Below are 11,391 nucleotides of genomic sequence, written 5' to 3'. Positions count from 1 at the left end.
GGCGGGAGCAAACGCCGGCGCTAGTATGGCGCTAACAGCCTCTAGCGCTGGTATTTGCTTTTGATCATCTGCCTGGAAGTTTGCAGTTCAGAAAAGGAATCTGATTGCTGAATCAGTCTCTCAGCGTCGATGCAACAAACATAATGCTATGGAACTAGTCATTTAATTCTTTATCAATGTTGGTGGAGGGGAACCTGGCGACTTTGAATTGGACTGTTTCGAATTGCTCAGAGATACTGTTACCACTTGGCGCCAGGAAAGACGTTTATTCTTACTGAATGCGGCTGGGTTTTCTATCTGGTCCCTTCAAATGCCTTTTGATCTCTCACTTTTTTCCTCCTGCTAGTACAAAGCCAATATAGCACTATAGAAACTTTGAAGGTGGTTTATTTAACGGAATAATTTGGCCACATAAGTAGCTGCTTGTGCTTTTGTTACTTCTCTCTCACATTTGGGAATTTCTCTGTTCTAATCTCAGCGTTTCACTCTGAGTTGGTTTCAGAGATATCTTTTCCAAGTTGAGGGATCCTCGAGTCCACTCTGGGTGATGCCCCTCTTTCCTGGTTGAGGGGCTCCCAGGTCTGTCCCATCACCAGGAAACTTCAATTGGTTTTGGGAAGAGGGTGAAAAGAGAAAGGATGTAATTAAGGACAAACCTACAAAGCTTTCCCATACAAAGGAAGGTTAAAAACTACTCATGGATGTACACTGAAGGCAAATATAATGGATTCTTCATTTAGTCTAAATCCAAAACCAGGCTCACTGTAATCTGAAAATTAACCTTGCTCATGAGGAGGAAAAGGGGGTTTACCAATCACATGAAATCAACCGCTACCCCAGTACAACTGGCTCAAAATCTCAAAATGGGACCCTACACGGTCCGTGTTTCGGCCAACAGGCCTTCCTCAGGGGTCCTGAGTCTGACGTTTACAGGTGCACCTCCTAGATACTCATGAAACAAAAAGCAAAATACGCTAATGCTGTCTGATGGCGGACGTAAGCGCGTATGCTAACGAAAAACTAGAACAGCTAGAACCGCTGTCATTTGAAAGACAGCGGTTCTAGCTGTTCTAGTTTTTCATGATTATCTCGGAGGTGCACCTGTAAACATCAGACTCAGGACCCCTGAGGAAGGCCTGTTGGCCGAAACACGGACCGTGTAGGGTCCCATTAAACTTTTCTGGTGCTCTTACTCCTTATGTTTTTCTGGTCTGTTTTGGTTCATCTTCCGCCATTTTTTGTGGTTTGTTTTGATTTTACGGGAGATTTGGACCTTCCTTTTGTGTGTTCAGAATCTCAAATGCCTTAGTGAACAGACCAATGTCTGATGCCAGGAGCATCCCCCCTGTTCAGCCCTGTGTGTAAATTTATAAGATATGGAGCTACTATGAGCTCAGAGGATAAGCTATGAAACTGAAAAACTACCGTGTTTCCCCGAAAATAAGACACTGTCTTATATTAATTTTTGCCCCCCAAAATGCACTAGGTCTTATTTTCAGGGGCTGTCTTATTTTTCGGAAAAACATCGGGGTTGGATCGGGGTTGGCCCGCCCACCCTCCATCGCTCCCAGAACTAACCTTAAACACCTCCTTTCACCTTCGCAGCAAGCAGCAGCAGGGCAGGCCACTCCTTCCTTCTGTGTCCCGCCCTCGCCTGACGTAACGTCCGCGAGGGGAGGGCAGGGCACGGAAGGAAGGAGAGGTCTGCCCTGCTGCTGCTGCTTGCTGCGAAGGTGAAAGGAGGCTTTTAAGGTTAGTTCCGGGAGCGATGGAGAGTGGGTGGAGTGGGGGCGGCCTTGTCCGGCTCTCGGCGGCCCTGCTTTCAAACAAAAATTTGCTAGGTCTTACTTTCGGGGGAGGCCTTATATCTACCAATTCAGGAAAACCTCTACTAGGTCTTATTTTGGGGGGATGTCTTACTTTCGGGGAAACAGGGTACTATAGTTAAATGCTGCAATTATCTTTATAAGTATCTAATATCTGCTGTCCAGGGATCCTGCCTTACACAAAATAAGATTCTCACGAGGTAATACACACTATATGTTCTACTGCATGCACTAAACATTAGCAACAAAACACTGAAAAAGAGGAAGAAAAAAATGCAACAGCCTAGGTGGCTGAGGATATCTCTCTTCCTCCCCATCACGCTCCCATTTGTATACAGATTGCAATTCACCTGTGGGCACAAATCATGCAGAATATACACTTTCACCACAGAGCTACTTAAGTTTATGCAAGGTTATAGAAGCCTTTCAAATCACACGAGAATGTTAACGCTGAAAAGGGGTTAGAGCTATTCAGAACGTTAGCAGCTATACCATGCAGACAGAACTGTGAGAGCCTCTCAAGTCAAAGGTGCAAAGTTAATAGCTCAAATACAGCAGTAGGGAGAAACAAGATTGTATATGTGATCGCTGCTTTCCAGGTCACCTCAAGGAAATCTAATGAATGGATCTCTAGCTGTCCATTAAGCAAAGCCACCACTCTTGAGGGTTCAGTAGGCCTCTTGCAGCTAGTATCCTAGTCAAAGTATAGAGTATACTTGAGAACCTTACACTACCCACCAGTGATTCTTACATTGATAGAAATGGAACTGTTTAACTAGCCCTTACTATAAAAAGGGCTACAGACATGTTCCACCTGTAGCATAGAACACATTCTATACTGGAGGAGTGGCCTAGTGGTTAGGGTGGTGGACTTTGGTCCTGGGGAACTGAGGAACTGAGTTCGATTCCCACTTCAGGCACAGGCAGCTCCTTGTGACTCTGGGCAAGTGACTTAAACCCTCCATTGCCCCATGTAAGCCGCATTGAGCCTGCCATGAGTGGGAAAGCGCGGGGTACAAATGTAATAAAATAGATACTATTGGAGATTCTACATGGAATGTTGCTACTATTGGAAATTATACATGGAATGTTGCTACTATTGGAAATTCTACATGGAATGTTGCTATTCCACTAGCAACATTCCATGTAGAAGCCTGCGCGGCCACATTGGTGATCTGCAAGGGCCGACTTCTACATGGAATGTTGCTAGTGGAATAGCAACATTCCATGTAGAATCTCAAATAGTAGCAACAGTGGAGGAGTGGCCTAGTGGTTAGGGTGGTGGACTTTGGTCCTGGGGAACTGAGGAACTAAGTTTGATTCCCACTTCAGGCACAGGCAGCTCCTTGTGACTATGGGCAAGTCACTTAACCCTCCATGGCCCCATGTAAGCCGCATTGAGCCTGCCATGAGTGGGAAAGCGCGGGGTACAAATGTAACAAAAATAAATAAAAATAAAATAAAATTCTAGGGAGTTTATGGTCTAAAAGCAGCAGTACATTTGCTCAGAACTTTAAGTCTTGTATTAGCATTGTGTAACAAGGCAAGCAACAGGACAAAGCCTGCTTGGATCAGGCAAACTAGTCATGCCATTGTCATGGGTGCTAGAAAGCATTAGCAGTTGCACACTCACGCCAATGCACCCACAGATTAGCAAGGTCTGACACAAGCTGTCCAGGTTACTGTGGCTAAGGCCAATTGCAAAAAAAAAGCCACACACCTTTTTCTTGCCTTTGCCGATTTAAATTGCTGTCCTTCAGCTGTTTTGCTTTCTCCCCATCAGGAATGGCAGACCTCATCAGCGATGGAGTAGCTCCTCTGGACTTTGTGGGTCTCATGTAACCTTTACTTGCTCTGGGGATCTGATTTTCTTCTCATTTGTTTGCTCTTTGTAAACAGTTTTTTGCTTGAACTCTTCAGTCTCTTCTTCCAGAGTTAACTTGGTGCTGGGGCCACCATTTTCAAGTTCTGATTCCAGATCTTTATTATTAAGAGTCACTTTCATTTCTCTTCCAGTGCTCATGAGAGAAGGTGCCCTTAGTTCAGAATGCTCAGAGGATATATATTCAGCTTTAATCTTAAGACTTCTTTCTTCACTTTTCTCTTTCATTGTATGCATGGCAAACTCACAGATATCTGCATTGTTTTCCAAACTAACTGAATGTTCTAAGTCAATGCCACTGATTTTCTCAATACTAATTTTAGTTTTATCCTCTACTAGTGCTTTCGAGGGAACCTTGGGAGCATCTGCTTTCATTTCTAAGGTTGCTGGATGTTCCACAGAAGCCAGCTCAACTGCTCTATCTTTAACACCACCAGATTTGGTTTTATTCTTCACTGGTGCTACAGAGGGAAAGCTGGGAGCACCTGCCTTCATTTCTAAGATGGCTGGATGCTCTATAGAAACCACCTTGTCCTCAACACCACCAGGTTTGGTTTTATCCTCCATTGGTTCTACAGAGGAAGCCTTGAGAACATCTGCCTTCATTTCTAAGGTGGCTGGATGTTCTACAGAAACCGCTTTATCCTCATCAACACCAGGTTTCGTTTTATCCTTCACTGGTGCTACAGAAGGAACCTTGAGAGCATCTGCCTTTATTCTAAGGTGGCTGGATGCTTTACAGAAACTGTTTTATTCTCAATACCAGCAGGTTTGGTTTTATCCTTCACTGGTGCTACAGAAGGAACCTCAGAAGCATCTGCCTTCATTTCTAAGGTGGCTGGATGCTTTACAGAAACCGCTTTATCCTCAATACCAGGTTTGGTTTTATCCTTCACTGGTGCTACAGAAGGAACCTCAGAAGCATCTGCCTTCATTTCTAAGGTGGCGGATGCTTTACAGAAACCGCTTTATCCTCAATACCAGCAGGTTTGGTTTTATCCTTCACTGGTGCTACAGAAGGAACCTCAGGAGCATTCTGCCTTCATTTCTAAGGTGGCTGGATGCTTTACAGAAACCGCTTTATCCTCAATACCAGCAGGTTTGGTTTTATCTTCACTGGTGCTACAGAAGGAACCTCAGGAGCATCTGCCTTCATTTCTAAGGTGGCTGGATGCTTTACAGAAACCGCTTTATCCTCAATACCAGCAGGTTTGGTTTTATCCTTCACTGGTGCTACAGAAGGAACCTCAGGAGCATCTGCCTTCATTTCTAAGGTGGCTGGATGCTTTACAGAAACCGCTTTATCCTCAATACCAGCAGGTTGGTTTTATCCTTCACTGGGCTACAGAAGGAACCTCAGGAGCATCTGCCTTCATTTCTAAGGTGGCTGGATGCTTTACAGAAACCGCTTTATCCTCACCAACACCAGGTTTGGTTTTATCCTTCACTGGTGCTACAGAAGAAACCTCAGGGGCATCTGCCTTCATTTCTAAGGTGGCTGGATGCTTTACAGAAACCGCTTTATCCTCAATACCAGCAGGTTTGGTTTTATCCTTCACTGGTGCTACAGAAGGAACCTCAGAAGCATCTGCCTTCATTTCTAAGGTGGCTGGATGCTTTACAGAAACCGCTTTATCCTCAATACCAGCAGGTTTGGTTTTATCCTTCACTGGTGCTACAGAAGGAACCTCAGAAGCATCTGCCTTCATTTCTAAGGTGGCTGGGTGCTTTACAGAAACCGCTTTATCCTCAATACCAGCAGGTTTGGTTTTATCCTTCACTGGTGCTACAGAAGGAACCTCAGGAGCATCTGCCTTCATTTCTAAGGTGGCTGGATGCTTTACAGAAACCGCTTTATCCTCACCAACACCAGGTTTGGTTTTATCCTTCACTGGTGCTACAGAAGAAACCTCAGGGGCATCTGTCTTCATTTCTAAGGTGGCTGGATGCTCTACAGAAACTGCTTTATTCTTAATATCAGCAGGTTTGGTTTTATCCTTTCCTGGTGCTACAGAAGGAACCTCAGAAACATCTACCTTCATTTCTAAGGTGGCTGGATGCTCTGTAGAAACCAATTCAACTACTTTATCTTCAATAAGACCAGGTTTGGTTTTACCCTCCATTGGTGTTACAGAGAAAGCATCTGCCTTCATTTCTAAGGTGACTAGATCTACAGAAGCCAACTTAACTGCTTTATCTTCAAAAAGATCAAATTTGGTTTCATCTTTCATGGGTGCTACAGGGAGAATCTTAGGAACATCAGCCTTCATTTCTAAAGCACCTGGATATACCCCAGACACATATTCAACTGTTTTTATATCACAAGGAAAACTAGCTTTAGTCACACTGTCCACAGGAGCCTTAAGACCATGTACCTCAATGTTCAAATTGGTTGGAGGCTCTGAGAAGGTAAATTCAGCCCCCTTGATTTCATCAATAGTTTTAGGACTCTCTGAAGGCTGAGGGAAAATTTTAGAGGCATTCCCTATAATTTCTATGCTAGTGGAAGATTCCACAGGACTGAGCTTATTTGCCACAACTGCATCAGTAAGATCCACTGTGTTAGTTTTACCATAATCTGTAGATTCATTAGAAACTCTATATTTATTTAGGGTAATATCCAAACTGGCTAAAGGCTCTCTCTCCTCAATTTGACCCTCCTTAAACTCAAAAGGCTCAACAACATTTCTTTTAAATTCTACATCACCTGTGTCAGCACCATTTGTTTCTTTAACTTTGCTCCTGTGTGCTCTACCAGGATCTTCTACCTTTTTTCCTAAAACAGGTAAAGACTCTAAAGGCAGGTCAATGTCTTTACTTTCATAAGACAAGCTCTCATCTTTAACTTTGCTCTCCAGATGGCCTACAGGCGGAATCTCAACTCCCTTGCTATTAAAACTGTGTGGACGCTTTAAAGAGCCACGATGAGTCTTCTTGCTCCCAAAAAAGACAGGTTCTTTGTACCTGTTCTCTATCGATGATGCATCTACAGTGTGCACATCAATTGTATTTGTTTTAGTCTTCAATGGTATTGGCTTCTCTGAGGGAATGTTACTAAATCCCTTGCTAGTATCAGAAACAGATTCTTTGTCTCTCTCCTCTATGGATGATAGAGCCTGAATCTGTACCTTATCTGCCTCATTTACTAGCTGCTCCAAAGGCAAGTCTATTTCTTTTAGATCTTTAGTCGTGCCTCCTAATTCTCCAAAGACAGAAGCCTGCATTTCAGTTGTATTTGCCTTTTCTACATTACTGCTCCCACAACAGTACAAGTACCAACATTGTCTTATCATGACTAACTGGTTTAATCTTATTGTCCATTAATGCTACAATGGAAACCTGTGTATTAGGCTCATCTTTCTCACTCTTTACTATACTCTCCTTAAAACTGCTGTCACTCTTTACTATACACTCCATAAAACTGCTGTCACTCTTAGTTTTGGCAGCGAAACCCATCTCTTTAGTTTTAAGATCAGCTTCTGCGATTGGCATGATGCAGGCTCCCAAGATACCCTCCTTATTCTGAAGAATCACTTGCTGTTTTGATTCAACATGAACTTCTGGGCTTAAATCAACAAATCCTAATTCTTCAGCCCTGTCTTTTGTGCCTGTTACTGCAGGCGTCTGAACTTTATCTATGTCCACTGTAGTTTCTAAACACGCAATCTTCTTTCTTTTATCAGTGGTACGAGACTTTTTAGGTTTATTGGCCTTTCCTCCTCCACCTGGAACTTGTACCTTAGGGACTTCCATTTCAATCAGCATTGGTTGATCTGGTGAGGGAAGTTCAATGTTCTGGTTTTGATCAAATTTAAATGGACATACATTTTTAATGCCTTCAGTTCTGTTGCCCTTAGATATATTAAAGTTAGCCTGTTTTTCTATAATCTCCATTTGCACTGGCAAGGTAAACTGACAAATATCTTTATCAGTAAAACATAATTCTTCAGCTTTAGTCTCTGAAGAAACTTCAGCTCCTTTCATCACGCCCTCTGAATCAGCAGTCTTACACTCTGAGCTTCTCTTGCTTTTTCCTTTAAGAGAGGTTCCTTCAGGTTTGGCTACCACCTGTGTAACGGCAAGCACTTCTGATTTTGTCTCATCTCCATTACTTTGCAATAGTTCTTCAGTTTTCCGATTCAACTTGCTTTCAGACTGAAAAGTCAAGAGATCATCTTCATAACCTCTCTTTTGACTTCCTTTACAACAGTTTTTGAATCCTCAGTAGGTGTAATCAAGTCCTTACTTTTCAAGGGATAGGCTGTACCACTGCCAAATGAGACACCAGATTTCTGTACTTCAATTGCTGACTGAGGAGTCGCCAAGTCTGTAGAACTGGCAACGTTTTCAAATGGTTCAACTGCTCTGGGCTGCCCGCTTCGCTTTTGTTTTGGTTTCCTCTTCTTCTTCTTCATCACCGTTTGAGGACTGTCTGGATCCCAGGTATCTCTTACCTCTCTCCTCATTTCCGCAAGCTCTGCCGCTTTTTTATGTAGAGCCTGGTTCTTGAGCCATGCAGCAACAGAACCAGATTCCACCTCCAGGGTAGGGTCAAGGCTCTTCAGTTGTGGAGGGCCCACTGGAAGTTCCTCTGGGGCATGTGACACAGGTTTTGCGTTGCCAAACCTGCAGTCACTGGGTTTGTAAGCTTGCCTTAGGGACGCTGTAGGTATAACAGGAATACATGAAGTTCGTGCAAGTTCTAAAGCTATTACAAAAGGATGAGTTGACAATCTATAGTTATGAAGGTAAATATATAAATTGTATATTATAAGTCTGGCATATATGCCTGCCCCTTAACGATCAAATGTAGTCATTTGGGCAGGATGCGAACAAGAGAGAAAAGTTCAGTAGCAGGAACAATTTGCTTATTGCTTCCACACTGCCAGGAAGCACCACAAAACTCAAAGGGAAACCCTTACAAAATTTCTAATATAAAATTAATGCTTTGACAATGAATGGCCTCAAATGGCAATGCATACAAGTGACCTATACCAAGTCATTTTCTAGTGAAACAAGCTACTTACATGCACATTTTTATACTTATTGCTACATCAGAGCTGGCTACCATTGGTACATCAGGCACTTTGTGAAAATTGTGTTACTTTATAAAACCTTAATTTGCATTTCCAACTTCAGACAGTTCAGGATTAACATTCACTGGATTCATTTGGATAGGATGTTCCAAGAATTCAAATTTCCCCCACCCCTTCCTCAAATTAAAAGATACAAGGTGACAGACATGAGTTTGTTCAAAATTCAAAGATGGGTCAAGAATTGCAGTTCAGGAGACTCATTAACCCTATCAGGTGGCCTTTATCGGATTCCAGATACAAACATTTCCACAATTTAACACTTCATATTAAGTGTGATCTACTGCATTCCAACTGATGTGAAACACCCAGATAGGTGAGATTTTGAATTAAAATCTGATCAGGAACATTTGCCCATTTCTATACAAAATTATAAGACAGGAAGGAGAATATATATATTTTTTTTAAAAAACCTTTAGCAGTTAATGGCCTCAATGGTCAGACTGGGTAACAGGAAGGATAAAGCAGTGAAAGAGAAAATTTGGACTTACCTGTTAAGTGTTCTTTCATTGAGTCCTGCCAGACCAATTTAGATGAGTGAGTTATGTCCTCCCATCAGCACATGGAGCCAGAGAAAAACAGCTCAGAGCACCATTCCCCTTCACAACCTCAGTATACTATATCAAAGTTAAGACAACTAAAGGCAACATAAGAACATGAAAGTAGCCATACTGGGTCAGACCAATGGTCTATTTAGCCCAATATCCTGTTTCCAACAGTGGGCCAAAGCCAGGTTACAAGAACCAGGCAGAAACCCAAATCGTGGCAATATTCCATTCCACAAATTCCAGGGCAAGCAGTTGCTTCCCTATGTCTGTCTCAATAGTAGACTATGGAATCTTGTGTAAACCTTTTTTGAACCCCCAATACGCTAACCGCTGTTAGTACATCCTCCGGCAAAGAGTTCCAGAGCTTAACTATTCTTTGAATGAAAAAATATTTCCTCCTATTTAAGGGTATTTCAATGAAACTGCAAGTATTCCCTGGTATTTTTTTATTTTTACTCTTTCAAGAAAGTACAATCTATTCACTTTTACCCATTCTACACCACTCGGGATTTTGTAGACCTCAATCATATCTCCCCACAACGGTCGCTGAAGAGCCCTAACCTCCTTAGCCTTTCCTCATACGAGAGGTGTTTCATCTCCTTTAGCATTCTGGTCGCTCTTCTTTGAACCTTTTCAAATTCTGCTATATCTTTTGAGAAACAGCAACCAGAATTGAACACAACACTCAAGGTGAGGTCCCACCATGGAGTGATGCAGTGGATTTATTTTCTTGGTCTTATTTACCATCCCTTTTCTAATTCCTAGCATCCTGTTTGCTTTCTTGGCTGTTGAAGCACCTAACTGAGCTGGTCTTGAGACCTGACTCAGGGCCACATGCACAAAGTCAGTCTAAAGCAAACATTTACGTAGCTAGGAAGGCACAAAGGGGTTTTCCGTAGCTCTGTGTGCCGTTAACAGCCACCAAGAACCCCATGCAAAAGTATTCTAATGAGCTCATTTGTAATCTAATGTGTATTCCAGGGGATGCACAGCTTCAGAGCAGCCCTAATTTAATGAGCAAATTTTACAGCTGCTCTGGAGCTGTCGGAGAGAAGCACAAGCAGAAAGCTATAAAGGCAGCCTGTGTTTCCTACCTCTCACCTCCTGTTGCCCCCATCCCCCCTGAATTTTTTTTTAAATTTCCCTGGTGGTCCAATGGACCACAACCCCCCCCACCCCGCATCTTGTTATTTCCCTGGTGGTCAAGTGAACCCTGATCCCCTATCTTTTTTTTAAACTTTCCCTGGTGGTCCAGCGGGCCATGACCCCCCCCTCCCCACACTTTTACAACAAGGTGGAGGCAGGCGCAAAGTCTCTTCCCTCGGGCCTGCTCGGAACAAAATGGCGGCGCCCAGGCCCTGCCCAGTGCATTCTGGGATGCACTCAGCAGGGCTAAACACCATATAAGGAAAATAAACTCCTTATATGGTGTTTAGCCTTGCTGAGTGAATCCCAGAATGCACGGGGCAGGGCCTGGGCACCGCCATTTTGTTTCGGGCGGGCCCGAGGCAGGAACTGTTGCTCCTGCTCTCCTGCCTCCACCTTGTTGTAAAGGTACAAGGAGGGACGAGGGTGTGGGTCAGGTGCAGGAGGGAGGGGTGTGTGCCTGCACAGGGGAAGGGATTGGTTCACTGGACCACCAGGGAAAAGCTTTTTAAAAGTTGGGGTCACAGGGGGAGAGGGGGGTCGTGGTCCATTGGACTACTAGGGAAGGGTAAATTGAAAAAAACAAACAAAAAAAAACGTAGGTCCAGTGCATCGGAGCTATCAGATGGATTTTGCAGCAGTGTCAAATCCATTTGACAGCTCGAACTCGCAAACAGCAAGGATGCACAAAGGGGGATCCGTGCAGCTCATTTGCATGCGATCCCTTTTGTGCATCGCTGGCTGTTAGTGATTCACTAAAGTTTAGCGAGGCAGCCGTATTTTACAGCTGCCTTTGTGCATCAGGGCCTCGGATGTAGAACAGTTGCAACAGATACAAAAAACAATGGCTGCAATAAGAACAGACAGGAGAAAGGAGAAGAGGCTAGTGATTCGAT

The 11,391-nt window shown here is 43.5% G+C and overlaps 1 protein-coding gene across 1 annotated transcript in view; it reads right to left on the bottom strand.

The window, feature by feature from the left end:
• Positions 1–5,189: 5,189 nt before the first annotated feature.
• LOC115465827 (microtubule-associated protein 4-like) overlaps positions 5,190–11,391 on the bottom strand; it is a 287,677-nt gene continuing 281,475 nt past the window's right edge. The window contains exons 14-15 of the mRNA XM_030196585.1: positions 5,730–8,371; positions 5,190–5,507 (exon numbers count right to left, since the gene is read on the bottom strand). Of these exons, the coding sequence (XP_030052445.1) occupies positions 7,872–8,371 (500 nt within the window). The 3' untranslated portion in view covers positions 5,190–5,507; positions 5,730–7,871. The remainder of the gene's footprint in view (positions 5,508–5,729; positions 8,372–11,391) is intronic.

This window comes from Microcaecilia unicolor, chromosome 1, assembly GCF_901765095.1.
Source record: "Microcaecilia unicolor chromosome 1, aMicUni1.1, whole genome shotgun sequence".
Taxonomy (NCBI): domain Eukaryota; kingdom Metazoa; phylum Chordata; class Amphibia; order Gymnophiona; family Siphonopidae; genus Microcaecilia; species Microcaecilia unicolor.
This window is presented reverse-complemented; position numbering and strand designations above follow the sequence as displayed.